Source organism: Lipotes vexillifer, unplaced genomic scaffold, assembly GCF_000442215.2.
Source record: "Lipotes vexillifer unplaced genomic scaffold, Lipotes_vexillifer_v1.1 scaffold395, whole genome shotgun sequence".
NCBI classification, from domain to species: Eukaryota; Metazoa; Chordata; class Mammalia; order Artiodactyla; family Lipotidae; genus Lipotes; species Lipotes vexillifer.
In genome coordinates this window covers 2,285,245-2,306,200 of record NW_006797390.1, presented here as the reverse complement: position 1 = coordinate 2,306,200, position 20,956 = coordinate 2,285,245, and the positions used below count along the sequence as shown (strand labels likewise).

The window sequence follows — 20,956 nt, the reverse complement described above, 5'->3', positions numbered from 1 at the left end:
ATATATATATATATATATATATATATATATATATATATATATATATATATATATAATGTGTCTTTTATTCTCTGGCCACCTCCAAGACTCCCTATTTATCTCTGGTTTAGAGAAGTTTGAACATGATGGATTAGGTGTGTTTTATTTTAGCATTTATCCTGCTTGGACTTCTCTATGATTCCTGGATCAATTGTTTGATGTTTTTCATTACTTTTGGAAAACTCTCATGTGTTTTCTCTTCAAACATTTCTTCTGCTTGTTCTTTCTCTCTTCTTCTAGGATTCCAATAACTTGTACATTAAACCATTTGATATTGTCCCACAGCTCTTGGATACTCTGTTCTATTTGTTTCTCCTGTTTTCTCTTGATGTTTCAGTTTGGGTAATCCTAATGACCTATCTTCAAGGTAGATATTGGTTTATTATTTCCTCAGCTGTGTCAGGTTTAGTAATGAGCCTTTAGGAGGAGCTGCTCATCTCTGATACCATAGTTTTTATTTTCAGCATTTTTTTTTTTTTTTTTTTGCGATACGTGGCCCTCTCACTGTTGTGGCCTCTCCCGTTGCGGAGCACAGGCTCCGGACGCGCAGGCCCAGTGGCCGTGGCTCACGGGCCCAGCCGCTCTGTGGCATGTGGGATCTTCCCAGACCAGGGCATGAACCCGTGTCCCCTGCATCGGCAGGCAGACTCTCAACCACTGCGCCACCAGGGAAGCCCTATTTTCAGCATTTTTATCTGACTGTATCACTTAGGTCTTTATTCTCAAATTCCCTATCTGTTCATGGATGTTGTCCACTTTTTTCATTAGATCTTTTATAAGATTGCTCCCAGCCATTTTAAAGTCCTTCTTTGACTAACTAAAGTCCTTCTACACTAACATGTAGATCATCTCTGAACCTGGTTCTGTTAATTGCTTTGTATTTTGAAGACAGGTGGTTGTCTTCTTTGTTATTTTTCTTTTGGTAGATTATATAATTTTGATTGAATGCCAGACATCTTGTGTAGAATAGGAGGGATTTAGGTAAACACTATTTGTGCCTCTTCTCAGGCAGTTTAGCATGGTGGATAGAGGCAATCTAGTTAAAAGGTGAGGTGGAGTTAGGTTTTGCTATTGCCAAGATTACGTCCAGTGCACCATAAGCTTCAAATTCCTCTTTCGGTATCTTAGGCGTAGGGTGGGGTCTGGAATGCTGCAAAGATCTCTCAGTGTTTGTTCTCCACCCTCAACTCTCAACCTCCTTTATACACCTTGTAGGAGTAGACAGAGGTAGTTTCTCTCCAAGTTCTTGCTCCTCTGCCAGTGGCAGACTGCCACTACTAGTTACTTGGTGTTTGCTAGGGTAGCGGTGAGGGGTAGGGTGGTTCTCTGTGGTCCTCTTCATTTTCAGTTCTAGGTAGTTTTTATATACCTGGACATTGGAGAATGAGATTTCTCAGGATTCCTGCCTCTACTCCCTGCCTACCTCTGCTGTGTATCTGTGGCAGGTCTTGTGTGGGAAAGATTTTCCTGCCCCTCCTTCGGTTTTAGGAGACCTCTGAAAATACTGGCCTAGAACTCTTGGCTGAGGACTGTTTCTTTTCCCTCCCCCAGGGTAGAATTTTTTTCCCTCTATCCTTTTCTTGGCAACAATGGGTTTTTACCTGTGGAACAATGGGGGCAACAGTATTTGCTGCTCCCCCCCAGAGGCTTAAGACTTTTGAGAGAAGAGTATGGGCATCTGGGCCCTTTCCTGCAGTGATAGATAATATTGTCCACTCTGCCTGTACTGCTAAGAGAGGCTTAATTTAGTCTGTCATCCTCTCCTAGTCTTTCTTGTGAGCACCTGGTCAAGGTCTTGGAAAAGAACCTGTGAGTAACAACAAACTTCCCTTGCTTCTGTGGCACACAGAGGTTTTGTTGGTAGTTACTCAAGCCCGCACAGGCCTTTAGTAGTTCATTAAAACTTTAGCTGTATTTTTCTTACTTGCTTCTATGATGGCCCAAATACTTCCCATGTTCTGGCACAGGTGAGACAGTCCACACATCCAGTCTCTGCTCTGGAGGAACTGTGTCTCCTTAGATTTCAGGCTACTTAGTTGAGCTGCAGCCTTGACTCAGCTCTCAGATTCAACTTTCTGGTTCAAGAAAAGTTGTGATTTTGGTTTGTCTGGCTTTTCCTCACTGCCAGGGAGAGAGCAATGCTCTCTCCAGTTTTTTACATCTATAAAGGAAGTGGAAATTCCTAAAAATTGTTTTGTATCCTATTTCCTCCCCCCACCCCTTCAGTTAGTATTGCAAACAATTCCTTTTGTCCTGAAAACATTATTTTAAATGCCTGAATAGAATTGCTTTGTATTAATATGGCAATTTATTCAACCAAGCTCATATTATTGGGCATTGTAATAGATTTAATGTTTTATTTTCCCAGCATCTTTACCCCAACTCACTTCTTTCTTCCTTTTTTTTTAAACTGTGATTTTCTTCTTCCCTCCCTTCCTTTCTCCCTCCCTCCCTCGCTGCCTCTCTCCCTCCTTCCTTCCTTCCTTCTGGCTGCACCGGGTCTTAGTTGTGGCACACAGGATCTTTAGGTTGAAGCATTCGAACTCTTAGTTGTAGCATGCATGTGGGATCTAGTTCCCCGACCAGGGATTGAACCCGGGCCCCCTGCAACGGGAGCATGGAGTCTTACCCACTGGACCACCAGGGAAGTCCACAACCCACTTCTTTCTTTAGAGAATTTTTCCTCCCCAATTCCATGTGGCTCTATGGGGCTGTCAATCACAGTAGCCTATCACTCAGGCCTCAGAATGATCCAGGAACTCCCAGTCATAGTAGCCTGGCTACAATGATTGATTCAGAAGTGAACATGTGAAAGGAGGAACAAAATCTTCAGAAATTTCTATAACTTAGATGAAAATTTATATCTACCGGGATCCTAGAGCTGGAGATTCTGGATTGAGGACTCACAGCTGCCATCTTTCCCACCACTTGAAGGAAATCCTATGTGCGGCCGGAGATGAGCAAATAAGACAGAAAGATTGGGGGGGAAAATGGGTCCTGGCAGGATCAAGTCTCTAATTCCAGGTCATAAAGTTTTCAGAGTTTCTCTGGTTCAGTTCTTTCTTTATGTCTGATCCTCCCCAGTTATTCAAAACTCTTTTTTGTTTTAAGTTGGCTTGATTTGGGTTGGTCATTGCTCCTAGAAAGTATCCTCACTAATTTATACTTTAGGTGGCTTTCAGGTCTTGCCATTATAAAGAACAATGGGAAGAAACTCAGAGTGGACACATTTTCTGCGTACGTGCCTGCTCCCATTCCCCGTAAAAATACATTCTAAAAATACATTCGCAGAATAGGAGTCAGATAATATGCAAATCTGAAAGGCTCTTGATGTGTATTGTGAAATTGCCCTTTAAGATTGTCCACTTTTTATTTCTTCTATGAGTTTATATGTTCCTATTTCCATACAGTCACAATAATACTTACTATTAATTAAAAAAATTCCCAATTAGATAAATGTATATGACTTTTGTATTGATACTGCTCCTATTCCTGTGCTCCCAAATATGTCTTTTTTTCTTTTTTACGTGAGTGAGTTTTTTTGTTTTTTTTTTTAAATTTATTTCTTTTTGGCTGTGTTGGGTCTTCGTTTCTGTGCGAGGGCTTTCTCCAGTTGCGGAGAGCGGGGGCCACTCTTCATCGCGGTGCACGGGCCTCTCACTGTAGCGGCCTCTCTCGTTGCGGAGCACAGGCTCCAGACGCGCAGGCTCAGTAGTTGTGGCTCACGGGCCCAGCTGCTCCGCGGCATGTGGGATCCTCCCACACCAGGGCTCGAACCCGTGTCCCCCGCATTGGCAGGCGGAGTCCTAATCACTGCACCACCAGCGAAGTCCCCCAAATAAGTCTTAATAGAATAATAAAAAGGGAGAAAAAGATCCAATGGGGATGGGAATTTGGAATAAAGCCAGAAAAAAGGGAAGGATCTAAAACTTGTTCTTAGAGCTTTACCGCTATGAATACTCAGCATGTTTTTTTTTTTTCCCCAAACAGGTTTTATAGACTGGCTGAGTCAGTGTGAATGTTTCAGGGAGAAATAAATTTGAGGAAGTGAATAGAAGCCCTTCCCTGGTATACCACCTCTGCCTGAGGCCCCAGAAGGTGATTGGCTGCGGCATCAGCCATAGCTCCATATATATGCTACAGTGGGTGAGCAGACCTCTGGTTCCTGGTCCTGGGGAATCTGTCCCACCCACAAAGATGTGGGCTCAACTCCTTTTAGGAATATTGGCCTTATTGCCAGCCATGGCAGAAAAACACCCCCTGTAAGTGTCTGGTGTCAGCGTTGATTTAGGGCAGGCGGCTTCTTCGTCTATCCTTCTCAAATATAACTGTGGGGAACAGGAGATAACCTCCGGTTTATTTTAATTTCCTTCTTATCTTTTCCTTTCTTTGGTTTTACTTTTCCTTTACCCAGAGAGAAAAGGTAAGATGACAGGAAGAAACTTAAAAAAAAAAATGGTATTAAAATATAGTAGCCTCCCAGTACCCTGTTCTCTGTAAGAGAACTAATTTCCTCCCTGGTACCCTAGGTCCAGGTTCTCAATGATGGTCTACTGGTGGGAGGTTTAACGCTGTACACTGAGTTATGTGTTACTTTTCTGCTTCTCCCTTATAGAAAATAAGGCTCATAAAGACAGGGGCTTGGTCTGTTTAATTCATTGCTATATGCTGAGTGCTCAGGAGAGGGATTAATTTTGTATTAAATAGATGTATCATTACTGCCCTGAAATCCTTTTGCTTCTTCAATAGAAACTACCTGGTGACATTACCAGCTCAGCTTAAGTTCCCTTCTACTCAGAAGGTTTGTTTGGATCTGAGCCCTGGGTACGATGATGTAAAATTTACTATTAGTCTGGAGACCAAGGGCAAGACCCACACGTTGCTAACACATTCTGGATCGAAGACGAAGCTCTTACATTGCAAGTCCTTTTCGGTAAGTACAGGCTTAGCCCAACTGTAGCCCTCAACTTTCCTGTTCTCCTCCCTGGGTATTCACTTTAATTTCTCTCTAAGTATGTTTTCTGTAATTTTACTTTTGCCATGGCCTTTAAACCTATCTCTCCTAAACCTCAATTCCTGGACGTAACTTCTGATATTATTCTCTGGCAACTTTTTAATGGCTCTACCCTTGCTACCCCCATCTAACTCATTTCTTTCCTTTGATTCTCCCTCTTGGGTTGAGACGGGTTGATTCTGTTTCCCCCCCAGAGGCTCCTACTCCTTCCCAGAGCTCCCTTGTCTTGGCCACAGGTACCACTTCCTTCTGGTGGCAGAGAAGAAGTAGCCACGGTCCGGGTGAGAGGAACTGGAAATAAAATCAGCTTTGAGGAGAGGAAAGAGGTTCTAATTGAGAGGCAGCAGAATGGCATCTTTATACAAACTGACAAACCTGTCTATAACCCAGGGCAGCAAGGTAAGAGGCACACAGATGGGATGAGACAAAAGCCTGGGAACAGCTGCACCCATCGGTAGAGGGGCTTTGCAGGTTGGTGGCAGGCCGATGGACCAAGGAAGAGAGGGGGGTCTGGAGGGATGAAGGGTTATGGGTGTTGAATATATGCAGTACTACAAACGCAAAAGACTAGTTGGTGGAGCTGCTACTGTGTGTGTGTATCTAAAACAAAATACAGGGAATTCCCCGGTGGGCCAGTGATTAGGACCCGGTGCTTTCACTGCTGTGGGCCTGGGTTTGATCCCTGGTCGGGGAACTAAGATTCCACAAGCCGAGTGGTGTGGCCAAAACCACAAATAAGTCAATAAATAAAATAAAACGAAATACACATTTCTCTTGGAATGGAATTTGGCAGGTGTAACTGGATCCCTGGTTCTCACAGCAAGCTGCTTGTGTACAAATCAGAAAACATCATCAAGGGCATTTGGCCTGAGCCCTGTGATTCGTATTTGTTCCTTCTGCCTTAGAAGGGGATTCCATTCTGAGGTTTCAAAGTCAGGAGCCATGAAGAAAAACCGTTTGGGGTGTGAGCTCTCTGTCAGACTAGGTTTTATTACAAAAGTAAAATCTGATGGGATTTTGCCGACTAAGAAGTATGTGTGAGGAAGCAGAAAGGGTGGAAGAAAGAAAGATTCTGAGAGGGGGAAAAATCCCCTTTGCTAATGATGCCTGTTTCCTTCTAGTGCGTTTTCGCATCGTCACCCTCACCAGCAGCTTTGTTCCAGTGAATGACCAGGTGAGAATTTAGTTGGGAAGAGGGACAGGGAAAGGGAAAGGGGTAGGGCTGACAGAGAGAAGAGGGAAGAGGAGAAGAGATCTTTCCAGGTGGGGAGGCCCTCTAAGTGCAGAACGCTTGTGGGAACTGGAGTTCTAGACTCCGGGCACACATCCAAATCATCCCCGCCCTTGTCTGCCTGAAAACATGCAGAGGCATCTAGCTGCCATGTTTGATAGCTGAGAATATCAATTAGGTTAACATTGCTGAGAGATGGTTCCATTTGCTGCTGTTTTCTAAAAGAGTTTCTTGCAAACTTCAAGACTTTCCCTCCAGGAGTGACACCTAGTGGCTTTGCAGTTCAAATACTAAGAAATAATTCAGGAGTGTACTTAACAGAAGGAAGAAAGAAGAATATCCACCCCCACCGTCTTTTTTTTTTTTTTTGCTATGAGGCAAGGTAATTTATAGAGCAGACAATTCTTTTAAGGTAAAGTTCTGTTGCCAAAGGTAAAAATGTGGTAACATTTGGTGAATACTTAAATTTTCCTTGAACTACCTGATCGCTAGAATCATTAGCCTTATGATAGGTTTGCTCTCAATTTTTTTTTTTCTTGTGTCATTTCTAAGTGCTTTTGAAAGACCTCTCAGACACTCCTGGCTGTCTTCTTTTTCCTTCAGTTACAGCCCATGTATTCAAATGAAAATTTTAAAGATAATTTTGGAGAAAGCATTACTTATATTTCCATCTCCATGTTTTCAGAACTGCTCTTTCCTTTCCCAGTGCACAGGGAAGCCATAAGCTTATTATTAATTGGTAGCCTCCTCCAACCACTACTTTCTTTCCCGGTTTAGAATTCTTTTCAGTTTCTTCATGTATCAGCTGTATTCTTTATCAGTTGGGTGTAATATTAAGTACTTACTTCTTAAACAGAGTGTTGATTCCAGAGCTGAAAAGAGGGTAGGCAAGGGTTAAAGTGTAGCCACAGCCAGTTATTTTAGACTCTCCTGCCCCTTGGAGGTTGATCTCATTAGCTGCCCCTCTTACATTATCTTTCCTCTGCTCAAATTGAGCCGAATTGCTGAGAGGTGCTCTGATTTCCATAGCTATGCTCTATTTCTGTTGTCAAATTACTCCTTCCTCCTCACACCATTTCTTTAGTCAGCCCCTGCTCCAAGTTCCAACTTGAAATACTGAATATTTGAAACACTGAATTGGAAACTCCAAATGAAACACTGAAATTAACTAAACATTTTTTTACTAGGTAACAGAGTGGCAAAAATTGTGAGTTTACAAAGCTCAAGATTTTATCCTCAAGCAACTGAAGCATACATGATACTGATTCTATCTAACTTGGTTGCTACACCCATTTATTCAGAAGCCTCAGGCAGCTTCCAGTGCAAATGCTATCTTCCTAGTTGAACACTTGTTTCCTTCCAGAGACTGCTTCTGCCTGACTGGTGTCCAAATCTGCTTCTTGACTCCCTGTGTGAGAAAAGTACTTTGCTATCTGAGGAACTGGTTTTTTTTGTTTGTTGTGTTTTTTTGTAGAATTTATAGCAATCCACAGTAATCTCAGTGATACTTGCCTCCTTATTGTGTAAAGAGCCCGGTTTGTACATGTCCTATTCTTCCCTTCAGGAAGGAGGGCAGAATATTCTCCCCAGCTCCTTAACTGCCACCCCAAATGTGCCACTTTGGCATGTGGATTATTTTGAGCTGAAGGCAATCAAGGTCCCAGAGAGTCAGGAGAAACTTTTACTTCTAAATGCCTAAAAGAATGTAGATGGGGGTGGGGTTGTGTGTATGGGTGGGATTGGGCCAGAAAGAGAGCTATTACCTGAGATAACTGTTTTTTACTTTCCAGTTTTATTGAGATATAATTGGCATACAGTACTGTATGATACAGTACATAGAGTACTGTATCACAATAAGGTTAGTGAACATCTATCATCTCATATAGATACAAAGTTAAGGAAGTAGAAAAAAATTTTCCTTGCGATGAGAACTCTTAGGATTTAATCTCTTAGCAACTTCTATATATAACATGCAGCAGTGTGACTTATATTTATCAGGTTATATATTATATCCCTAGTACTTACGTTTCCTGTAACTGGAAGTTTGTACTTTTGTGTGTGTGTGTGTGTGTGTGTGTGTGTGGTACGCGGGCCTCTCACTGTTGTGGCCTCTCCCGTTGCGGAGCACAGGCTCCGGGCGCGCAGGCTCAGCGGCCACGGCTCACGGGCCCAGCCGCTCCGCGGCATGTGGGATCTTCCTGGACCGGGGCACAAACCCATGTCCCCTGCATCGGCAGGCGGACTCTCAACCACTGCGCCACCAGGGAAGCCCGGGAGTTTGTACCTTTTGACCATCTTCATCCAGTTCCCCATCCCCCCATCCCCTGACTTGGTAGCAAAAAAATCTGATCTTTTTCTTTGCCACGCCACATGGCTTGCAGGATCTTAGTTCCCTGACCAAGGATTGAACCTGGGCCTTCGGCAGTGAAAGCGCCGAGTCCTAATCATGTACCGCAGGGAATTCCCAAATCTGATCTTTTTCTATGAGTTTGTTTTTTAAGTATAATTGACCTACAACACTATGTTAGTACCTGTTACATCACATAATGATTTGATATTGCTAAACATTTCAAACTGATCTCCATAAGTCCAGTTGTCATCTGTCACCCTACAAAAATATTACATAGATTTGGACTATACTCCCCACACTGTACATTTCATACCCATGACTCATTTTGCAGCTGGAAATTTGCACCTCTTAATCACCCTCGACTATTTCTTTCCTTTCTGCACCCCACACCCCTCTGACAACCACCAGTTTGTTCTCTGTATCTATGACTCTGTTTCTGTTTTGTTATGCTTGTTCATTTGTTTTGTTTTTTAGATTTCACATATATGTGAAATCATACAGTATTTGTCTTTCTCTGTCTGGCTTATTTCACTTAGCATAATGCCCTCTAGGTCCATCCATGTTGTTGCAAATGGCAAGATTTCATTTTTTTTTATGGCTGAGTAATATTCCATTATATATATACATATATATCTATATATATCTATATATATTACATCTTCTTTTTAAAATTTTTTGGTTGCATTGGGTCTTCATTGCGGCGTGGACTTTCTCTAGTTGTGGCGAACGGGCTACTCTTCGTTGCACTGCACGGGCTTCTCATTGCGGTGGCTTCTCTTGTTGTGGAGCACGGGCTCTAGGCATGCAGGTCAGTAGTTGCAGTGCATGGACTCAGTAGTTGTGGCTCGTGGCGCTCTAGAGCACAGGCTCAGTAGTTGTGGCACATGGGCTTAGTTGCTCTGTGGCATGTTGGATCTTCCCGGACCAGGGCTTGAATCCGTGTGCCCTGCATTGGCAGGCAGATTCGTAACCACTGCGCCACCAGGGAAGTCCTGCCCATTTTTTTTTTTTTTTAATTGGGTTGCTTTTTTTGATGTTGAGTTGTATGAAATCTTTGTATATTTTGGATATTATCCCTTTACCAGATATATCATTTGTAAATGTCTTCTCCCATTCAGTAGGCAGCCTTTTCATTTTGTTGATCGTTTCCTTCACTGTGAAAAAGCTTTTCAGTTTGATGTAGTGCCATTAAACATTTTTTGCTTTTTCTTCCCTTACCTGAGGAGACATATCCAAAAAATAATTACTAAGACCAATGTCAAAGAGTTTACTGCCTATGTTTTCTTCTAAAATTTTTATGGTTTCAGGTTTAACATTTAAGTCTTTAATCCGTTTTGAATTTATTTTTGTGTATGGTGTGAGAGAGTAGACCACTTTGATTCTTTTGCATGTGCTGTCCAGCTTTCCCAGCGCCATTTATTGAAGAGGATGTCTTTTCCCCATTATATATTCTTACCTCCTTTGTTGTAGATTAATTGCCCATATATGTGTGGGCTCATTTCTGGGCTCTCTATTCTATTCCATTGATCTGTGTATCTGGTTTTGTGCCAGTACCATACCATTTTGATTACTATAGGTTTGTAGTATAGTTTGAAATCAGGGAGCATGATGACTGCAGCTTTGTTCTTGTTTCTCAAGATTGTTTTGGCTATTTGGCATCTATTGTGTTTCCATACAAAGTTTAGAATTATTTATTCTAGTTCTGTGAAAAATGCCATTGGTATTTTGATAGGGATTGCATTGAGTCTGTAGATTGCCTTGGGTAGTATGGTCATTTTAACAATATTAATTCCTCCAATCCATGAGCATGTTATATCTTTCCATCGTTTGTATCATCTTCAATTTCTTTCATCAGTGTCTTAGAGTTTTCTGAGTACTGGTCTTTTACTTCCTCAGATTTACTCCTAGGTATTTTATTCTTTTTGATGTGATTGTAATTGGGATCATTTTCTTAATTTCTCTTTCTGATAGTGTGTAGAAATGAAACAGATTTCTGTATATTAATTTTGTATCTGTAACCTCACCAAATTTATTGGTGAGTTTTAGTTATTTTTTTTGGTGGCATCTTTAGGATTTTCTATGTATAGTATCATGCTGTCTATAAACAATGACAGTTTTACTTCTTTGGGAATCAATGTCTTGCTCCTGATCTTAGAGGAAGATCACTGTTGAGTATGATGTTAGCTGTGGGCTTGTCATATATGGCCTTCATTATGTTGAGGTATGTTCCCTCTATACCCACTTTGTTGAGAGTTTTTTTTTTTTTAATTATAAATGGATGTTTAATCTTGTCAAAAGCTTTTTATGTATCTATTGAGATGGTCACATGCTTTTTATTCTTCAATTTGTTTGGTGTTTCACATTGATTGATTTGTAGGTATTGAACCGTCCTTGCATCCTTAGGATAAATTCCACTTGATCATGTTGTATGATCCTTTTAATGTACTGTTGGATTTGGTGTGCTAACATTTTATTGAAGATTTTTGCATCCATGTTCATCAGTGATATTGGCCTTTAATTTTCTTTTTTTGTGATATCTTTGTCTGGTTTTGGTATCAGGGTGATGCTGACCTCATAGAATAAGTTGTAAAGCATTCCTTCCTCTGCAATTTTCTGGAATAGTTTGAGAACTCTTCTCTAAATGTTTGATAGAAGTCATCTATGAAGCCATCTGGTCCTGGACTTCTGTGTGTTGGGAGTTTTTACAAAATTACTGATTCAATTTTATTAATGATAATTGGTCTGTTCATATTTTCTATTTCTTCCAGTTTAGTCTTGGGAGATTGTACATTTCTAGAAATTTGTCCATTTCTTCTAGGTTGTCCACTTTATTGATGGGTGATTATTCATGGTAATGTCTTACAAACCTTTATATTTCCGAGGTGTTGATTGTCACTTCTCCTTTTTCATTTTTGGTTTTATTAATGTGGGCCCCTCTCTTTTTTTTCTTGATGAGTCTGGCTAAAGGCTTAGCAATTTGTTTATCTTTTTTGAGGAATCAGCTCTTAGTTTCATTGATCTTTTCTTTCTTTCTTTTTTTTTTTTTTTTTTGCCTCTATTTCATTTGTTTCTGCTCTGATCTTTATAATTTCCTTCCACTAACTTTGGGTTCTGTTTGTTCTTCTTTTCTAGTTCCTTTAGATGTAAGGTTAGGTTGTGGGGTTTTTTTGAGATTTTTCTTATTTCCTGAGGTAGGCTTGTATTACTGTAAACTTCCCTCTTAGAATTGCTTTTGCTGCATCCCATAGATTTTGTATCATTGTGTTTTTGTTTTTGTTGTCTCCAAGTATTTTATTTTTTGATTTTTTTCAGTGATCCATTGGTTGTCTAATAACATGTTGGTTAGCCTCCACGGGTTTATGTTTTTTGCTGTTTTTATCTTGTCGTTGATTTTTAGTCTCATAGTGTCATGGTTGAAAAAGATACTTGATATGATTTCAGTTTTCTTAAATTTATTGAGATTCTTTTTGTGGCCTATCATGTGTCTATCATGCTATAATGTTCAATGTACACTTGAAAAGAATGTGCATTTGGCTGCTTTTGGATGGAATGTTCTATATTATATTATATATATAAATATATCTCTCTATATGTTCATATATATATGAACATATATATGTTCATTTGGTCTAATAAGTCATTTAAAGCCACTGTTTCCCTACTGCATTTCTTTCCAGATGACCTGTCCATTGATGTACAGGGGTGTTAAAGTCCCCTACTATTATTGTGTTACTGTCAATTCCTCCCTTTATGTCTGTTAATATTTGCTTTATTTATTTAGGTGCCTGCATCTTTTAAAAGTGTATCTTAAATAATCATCATATTATTATAACACCTTAGAAAATTAACAATAATTATTTAATATCATCTAATGTTCAGTTCTAATTTTTCCAAATAACTGAGTTTTTTTTTCCAAACTATGATCTGATCAAATTCATGCATTACATTTGATTGTTACATTTTAAAAATGTCTCTTAATCTAAACAGATCCCCCTTATTTTCTTATTAGATTGATTTTTTTTTTTTTTTTTTTTTTTTTTTTTTGAGAGAGAGAGTGAGAGAGAGATCAGGCTAGATGACTTATAGAATGTCCGCATTCTGGAATATGATATTGACTTTTGAGGAAGCCTAGTTGTCTTATGGAATATTTGATATTCTTGATTTGCCTGATTATTTCCTAACTGTGTAATATAATTTGTTCCTTTATCTTCTGGAAGTAGCTCTGAAGTCTTAATTAGGTTTAAGCTAAACTTTAGGTAAAAATATTTGGTGAAAGAAAAATAGGTAATGCCGTGAACCTCAAATACATCTCTGGAGGCACATAATGTCACGTTGTCCCATTATTAGTGATGGTGAGTTTGATTACTTAGTTAAGGTGATGACAGCCTAATTTCTCCAATGATAAGGTGTGTCCTTTTTTTGAAACTAGCAAGTAATTTTGGGGTGACACTTTGACAACTAGCACAATGACTCATTCTCCAATTAAACTTAGTGGTTTTAATATCCATTTGCTTGAGGAAATGGTACGTGATCCTTTGATGGAGCTCTTTTAAACATTTTTTTTTTTTAAGAGATTATTTTGCGATGCTTGAAAGATTCCTGCCCACTGGCACTCAGAAAGTGGAGGAGGAGGCCAGGAGAACGTCAGCTACCAAGAAGAGGTTTCAACATGGTGGAGCCTCCAGATAATAATATTTTCTCTTAGGGCATGTTGTGGAAGAGCTCAGTCACAGAGCACTGACAGATGCTGAGGGTCTGTAGTCCCATTTCTTCAAATTATTTGGAGACTGGCAATCCTTTTAGGAAAGCTTTCTTTCTCCTCCGCCAGCCAGTAAGCCTTTGCCCCACTGTTACTCTTTCCAGGGCACAAAAGAGACATTTAGAAAGGAAGGAGTGGGCAACAGAGGAAGAGAGAGGCCTTCGTGAACATTTTGCTTTCAGCAAGCCTATCCTTATTGATGGTTCTTCTTTAACCCATATTATCTGGTTTTCCTTTTCAGTACTCCGTTGTGGAACTGCAAGTAAGTAGAAGTTTCTCTTTCTTTTCTGTCAGTTGTGGAGAAGGTGGTTGGTGCTAAAGCTTGAAGTCAGCAACGACTCTGGGATCTTGGCCCAGAGCCTGAGACTCTGCACCAGCACAAAGTACCTGCAATCCCGCCTAAGCTGTGCCTGTTCTCTTGCCTCTGCCCACCCTGCCCCTCTCAGTGTTAAACCTCTGTAAATAAGGACACCAACCTCTATAGTGATGAACCTTCCTACTCTGATGCCTGTACCTTCTCTGCACTGTATCAATCCAATGAGGGTTTGTTCTGTACTCTTAGTCTTTGGGTTGGCTATTATCACGGACACTCAACCATTGAACATGACAAGAATAGCTGTGAGAAGTATTAAGAAGGCGAAATTCCTCACAGCTTCCCCTCCATTTTTCTGTCAAATTACCTATCATTCAGGTATCTTAGCATCAGTCCCCTCAGCATTGCCCCACTTAAGGGACCAAGAATAATCACTCTTTGTAAAGGGCACCCTAAAGCCCACTTTCTGAAACATGATAACATTTTAAAGGACTCAGTCTGATTGTTTGAATCCACAAGGGCCCTTTTCTTCCTGGACACAGACCATGGGGGTCACGAGCAATGGGTGGGATTCTTTAGGTTCTTTTTGCTTCTTTACCTGCTTTCTGCAGTGCAGGGTGGGAATCAAAGAGGCAGGCACGTCATGGGATTTCTTTTTAATGGACACAGGATCCAAACGACAATAGGATTGCACAGTGGCTGAACGTGGTACCCAAGGAAGGCATTGTAGACCTGTCCTTCCAACTGGCACCAGAGGCGACGCTAGGCACCTACAGTGTGGCTGTGGCAGAGGGCAAGGCCTTTGGCACCTTCAGTGTGGAAGAATATGGTAGGTGGGAGAATTAGTAGGTCAAAGTGGTGGACATAATCTTGTGTCAAAATCAGCAAAAGGGAAGTAAAATCTACTATGGAACTAGGTCCAAGATGGTGGAAGATTTGACTTCCAGTGGACCTTGAGCCTCATTATACGCTCATTGTAACACATTAGCATAAGCTAAGTGGCACACCCACCAGAGCCATGACAGTTCCCAGGCCGACCATCAAAGATCAAAAAGTGGACAGTGGCCCAATTACTGGAAATCTCTGCCCCGTCCCCAAAATAGTTGGAATAATCCTCCCACTTATTAGCCTTTGAAATTACCCAGCCCATAAAAACTAACTGCCCCATATTCTTGGGCCTCTCGCCTTCTGAAATGGCCCACACTCTATCTGTGGAGTGTGTTTCTCTCTAAATAAATCCACTTCTTACGTAAAAAAAAAAACAAACAAAACACCCAGAGGGATTATTTATTCCTTTTAGTGGTAAACCGGCTGATAACTTCAGGAGCATTTTACCTTAATAATGCCCTGTTAATTTAATTAGCTAATTAATTATCACTGCTTTATACCCCTCTACTTTAAACTACCTCTTTTTGACCACTACCTGTATGGTAAAATCTTCTTCCTCTTCGTTTTCCATCTCTCTCCAGTGCTGCCTAAGTTTAAGTTGGAAGTGGTGGAACCCAAACAGTTATCAACGGTAGACGACTCTTTCTTAGTGAAAATTTGCTGTAGGTAAGAATAAAGCTCTGGATCCAGTGAGGATTAAAGCTATATTGAGAGATGTTGTGAGGGAGTGTTATGGAAAGAGGGATTGTGGAGGTAGCAGCTAAACCTTGGGATGCTTTATGTAGTCCAGAGTCAAGAGTTCTGCAAGAACACATGTTCTAATTGTGCTTCTGTCCTTACTTTCCTCTGCTCTCTCAGCCAGCATTATTGATTTAGTGTCTCCTTTGTACAGAGCACAATATTGAATCCCATGGGGAAATAGGAGTAAGGAAAAAGAAAGACACTGTTGTTGTCCTTTGGATGGTATTTATTGTGAAATGGCAATACTCTAAGGCTTTGAGCAAAGCAGGGATGTGAATGAGAGCTGGAGAAGGCTAGGACTGTCAGAGTACTTCCAGAGGTGGGAATGTGAGAGAGAAGGAAAAGTGGTGTTTGGAGGAGGAGGGTTGGATCGTAAGTAGAATTGCCCAACTCTGACTCTCATGCTTTTCTGGGTTAGGTACACCTATGGAAAGCCCGTGCTAGGGATAGTGCATGTATCAGTGTGTCAAAAGGCATATAATTACTGGCCTCCAGGACCAGAAGGGGAACTCCTACTTGACAGATGCAAGAATATCTCTGGAAAGGTGAGTAAATGGGATGTAGAAAAGGAACCATAGTTCCTATGTCCTAAAGAGTAAGTAAGTAAGCACCAATATAGAAAAGTGGTTAAAAACAAACAAACAAACAAACATCCAAAGTAGAAAGCATTTCACATGGTTATTATCCCAGTTCCAAAGAACAAGGCAGTCTTTTTTATCCCCACAAAAGATAAAGCCTTTTAGAATCTGCCTTGGAATCAAGAAAATTAACCTAAACCCTTGGGAGATAAAATTTTCCTGTTCTGAAGTGGGTTCTTTTCTCCTCATATCTTGGAACTTCCAAGTTGCTTTATGATTATATATGTGTGGGTATATACTTCATGTTATGGGATGGGGTTTCTATCGTAAAAGTGGAGAAATGAAAGTGTAGAGATGAGAAATTATTTTCTTCTACAGGACATCATGAAATGGAAGTAAAGATTAGGTTATTCATCCTCTCTCTCCCTCTCTCTCTCTCTGATTGTGTCATTAGACTGACAAAGCAGGATGCCTCTCAGCTTCTGTGGCCATGTCTACCTTCAGCCTCACTGGACGTTCTTGCGGATTGGGCATCAATATCGTGGCTACTATGGTGGAAGAAGGGACAGGTAAGTGAGATGCTCCTTGGTTCATTAAGAAAAGAGAAAGGGGAAGAGCTGTCCCAGAGACAGACCTACTCAGAGGAGTCGAGACCCACCCTCATCACTGTTTGGAAGGGACTCTGTTCCTAGTTCATGGTCAAAGGGAAATGCCAGATTCCCTCTGCCATCCATTCCCTGTTTCTCCCAAAAGTCTGGGGAGGAGGAGTTGGTTTGGATCTTTGGCCAGAAAGATATTCAGCTTCCTACTTCCAGTGGCACCATCCTTTCAGGGATTTTATGTTAAACGTGAAGGTGAGGATATCATGTTTTTAGATCATCATACATCTGGTTTCCCTCTGCAGGAGTGGAGGCCAATACCACTAGGGATATCTACATTTCTCCACAAGTGGGATCAATGACCTTTGAAGAAACCAATTATTATTATTACCCTAATTTCCCCTTCAGTGGAAAGGTATGTTAAAACTTGTCTCTGCACAGACAAAAGAATGCTTAACCATCCACTGTCACCTCCTTCCTGTACACATATAATAAGAGCTAACTTAGCATTGTTCGAAGTACTTTATGTGTATTCACTTGTTCAATCTTTACAACAATCCTGAGTTAGGCACTATTATTGGCCCCACTTTACAAATAAGGAGGCTGAGGCACAGAGAGGTTAAGTGATTTTCCCAAGGTCATAAGCTCGTAAGTGTTAACTATGATCAAAGCCAGGCAGCCTGCCTCTCGAGTATGTGCTTAACTCCTTGCACTGTGTGTCCTTCATCTCATATGACACGTGCCTTGAATATTAATGTGACTTCAGTGCTCTTCCTCATGCCAGGGGTTCACATTCTCATGTTTAAATCTTTGAATTTTAGAGCTGCAAGTTATCTGGAGAGATCATCTAGTCTGAGCTTCTGCATCTAGGCAAGGTTAATATCAAGCTTCCTGTGACAGAGAGCCATTTATAGCTCCTTAAGCATTGTTTTTAGAGATTTAAAAATTGGTAGTGTTTTCTTGCTGATTCCTAGCAATCTACCCCTCTCTCCAGCTTAGCTTTCTTCACTTCCCAAACAACTGCTGAACACAAGAATGTTGTACATATTTAGATCCATTTATTCCTTAGTCATCTTTTCTCTAGACCAAGAGTAGATCCAGACTTTCTTAGAGCCTAAGGATTATACAATTTAGGAGTGGAAGGGGTCTCTCTGTAGGAAAATGAAAGCAAAAAAAAATGTACAGAGCCTTGGCAGGGGTGTATGCAAATGAAGGGCCCTGACGCTTCATAACCCATGTGGCAAATCTGCTTCTGCTCCAGGCCAAGCTACTTCTGTGTGTTTCTCAATTCCTCATAGATCCTACTTTCCAACCCCTGGATCACATTTACCTTTCTCTGGACTCTTTCCTGAAATGTATTCTTACAGTTTCAAACTTACACTAAACCTGACTCTAATGCCCTAATGACCTTCACCCCTCAGATAAGAGTTAGGGGCCATGATGACTCCCCCCTCAAGCGTCATACAGTGTTTCTGATGATTCGTGGCGAAAAAGGAACCATGAAGCAGACCCTAACGACTGACGACGAAGGTCTTGCTGCCTTCGAGCTGGACACGGCTAATTGGGACGGGAAAGGCATTTCTCTGGAGGTAAGCACTGGGAGGTCCAGCCTTTCCAGGAAGGAAGGCCTCCCTGAAGGAAAACGTCAAAATTTTCCTTTTCCCCCCACTACACCACCCACCCACCACCCCTGGGGAATTCCATCTCCCCCCATTCACCAGTCCTGCCCTTCAGCTGACAAAAAGTTTTTCTTAGATCCCACTTTTAATACCAATCAAATAAATGACCTTCAGATAAAAATTGCTATTTCTATTAATTCATTTTATAACTTAACTCCATCTCTATCTGATCCTTTATTTGAAATCAGATTAGGGAGGAAAAAGTGGTTCAGAGTCATCTTCCTCCTATTCCCCTTTTCCCTCTTTCTATTACTCATTAAAATAACAAAGAAGAGAATTCTAGGTTTTGCATAACTTATAGGGAAGGTTACTTGTATCAGTTATCAAGTGCCACACACTACTGCTTAGCAGACAACTACAGAACTTTAGTGTACACAACAGGAAGCGTTTATTGCTCCTGTAGCTGGGTAGACAGAAGGGCAGCTCTACCGATCTTGGTGGACTTCCTTATGTCTGTGGGTCAGCTGACTGTAGGCTGGCGCTCCACACGTCTCACGATCCACCGAGCTAGCCCAGGTATATTCCCATGGCAGTGAAGAGATGCAAGAGCGAAAGCAGACGTGCAAGAGCGAAAGCAGACGTGCAAGGGCTTTTCTAAGCCTCTACTTACCTTGCGTATGCTAACACCCATTCCCAAGAACAAGTCACGTGGTAGGTCCACAGTTAGACTAAAAGGGCACACTTGGTAAAGTGGACTTCCCTGGTGGTGCAGCGGTTCCGACTCTGGGCTCCCAATAACCAGGTCAGCTGTCACGAATGTGACAACAGCCTATCCTAATAATTCTATTTATAAATATGCCACTATTAAATGTAAAAAGTAGTATTTCCTGGGAATTCCCCGGCGGTCCAGTGGTTCAGACTCTGCGCTCCCAATGCAGGGAGCCTGGGTTCGATCCCTGGTCGTGGAACTAGATCCCACATGCACGCTTCAACTAAGAGTTCGAACGCCGCAACTAAGGAGCCTGCTTGCCCCAACTAAGACCTGGTGCAACCAAATAAAATAAATAAAATTAAGAAAAAAAAAACTATAAAAAAGGATGTTGCTATGGGGAGGGATGAAGAATTGAAGCCTTTAATGCAATCATCCAGCTACACTACTCAAGCAAATACATATTATTTCTGCTGTGGCTAATTTATGTATTTCTGTACTCTAGGCATCATTCAATCACTCCACGTAGAAATGATTATTATCCTCTATACCTAGTTTTCTTACCTCTGAGACATCTCCTTTAATTTCTTAGTCATAGTTATCTCTTCCCTGCTTCAGTCTGTGAAGGTATATCATCCACAATTTCCTACTTCCTGACAACTATAATTCAGCCCTTATTTTACTCCCCTTTGTACCAACATGCTGCTGCATATAACCACTATTATGGATTCCTCAAATATTCTTGGTTGAACCTCTAGTGAAATATCTACATGCCACTCTTAGGCAGTACAGATTTGAGAATCATAACAAGTCCGTGGGGTCAATACGGTTGGGGTACATGAATTTTAAGGCCTTTTTTTCTCTCTCTCTCTTTCTCAGGGCAGGTTCCAATTGGAAGAAACGGCATATGATTCAGAAGAAGTGACTCATTACTACGACAATGTCTACCTGTTCCTGGAACCCTTCTACAGCACAACTCACAGCTTCCTTGCCCTCCAGCAGCCAAATGGTATCTTGGAATGTGGCCAGCCCCAGGAAGTGCTGGTGGAGTATTACATCGATCCAGCTGATGCAGAACCTGACCAGGAAGTCATCTTCTCCTACTATGTGAGACTGGGAAATGGGGATGGGTGAGAGTGTGTTGGGAAGGAAAGGGAATAAAGACAGTGAGCTAGACGGTGTGAACAGACAGTCTGGATAGAGATATAATGCAAGCCACGTAGATAATTTCTAAATTTTTAGAAGCCACATTAAAAAAATTAAAAGAACAGAGGAAACTAACTTTTAAAATATATTCTGTCTAACCTAGTATATCCAACATATGATCATTTCCACATGAAGTCAACATAAAAAATTATTAATAGATATTTTACATTCTGTGTTTCATCTGCATTGCAAATCTTTGAAACTCATAGTATGTATTTTATACTTAAAGGAGTTTGGACTAGTTACATTTCACGGGCTCCAGTAGTCACATGTGGCCAGTGGCCACTGTGTTTATATAGGTATAAAAGATGGGGGGAAATGGGGAATAAAGAGATTTTGAACAGGAGTCCAGGGAAATTGTGTGGGGAAATAAAACTAGGAATAAATGAGACAGTGTTGCTGACCAGGGCTGAAAGGGAGCCCGGTGGATGGGTAAGAGGGAGGTTGAGGAGGGGATGGCAACTCAGAATAAATTTCATTCTGTGTTTCATTGGTCAGTATTTTTAAATAGATGACACAGGGTTAAAAATTAACAGGGCTTCCCTGGTGGCGCAGTGGTTGAGAGTCCGCCTGCCAATGCAGGGGACGCGGGTTCGTGCCCCGGTCCGGGAAGATCCCACGTGCCGCGGAGCGGCTGGGCCCATGAGCCATGGCCGCTGAGCCTGCGCGTCCGGAGCCTGTGCTCCGTAACGGGAGAGGCCACAACAGTGAGAGGCCCGCGTACTGCAAAACAAAACAAAACAAAACAAACAAACAAAAAACTTAACATTGATAGCAGCTCTGCTGGGGAAATAAAGTCACAACTTGTAGACTGAAAGAAATATAAAGGCAAGCACTTTTACTGGTCATCTTGATGATCGTGAGGAACTTAGACTCATGTGAACGTTGGGTTTCATGGTCCAGAGTCTCT

General features: G+C 41.3%; 1 protein-coding gene across 1 annotated transcript in view; it reads left to right on the top strand.

Moving 5' to 3' along the window:
- The first annotated feature begins 4,236 nt into the window (after nucleotides 1-4,236).
- The window catches only part of A2ML1 (alpha-2-macroglobulin like 1), a 45,758-nt gene continuing 29,038 nt past the window's right edge, over nucleotides 4,237-20,956 (top strand). Inside the window, 12 exon segments of the mRNA XM_007469361.1 lie at nucleotides 4,237-4,301; nucleotides 4,789-4,972; nucleotides 5,290-5,452; nucleotides 6,175-6,227; nucleotides 13,635-13,655; nucleotides 14,376-14,535; nucleotides 15,176-15,260; nucleotides 15,754-15,880; nucleotides 16,368-16,482; nucleotides 16,818-16,927; nucleotides 17,934-18,101; nucleotides 19,720-19,947. Coding sequence (XP_007469423.1) covers nucleotides 4,237-4,301; nucleotides 4,789-4,972; nucleotides 5,290-5,452; nucleotides 6,175-6,227; nucleotides 13,635-13,655; nucleotides 14,376-14,535; nucleotides 15,176-15,260; nucleotides 15,754-15,880; nucleotides 16,368-16,482; nucleotides 16,818-16,927; nucleotides 17,934-18,101; nucleotides 19,720-19,947 — 1,479 coding nt within the window.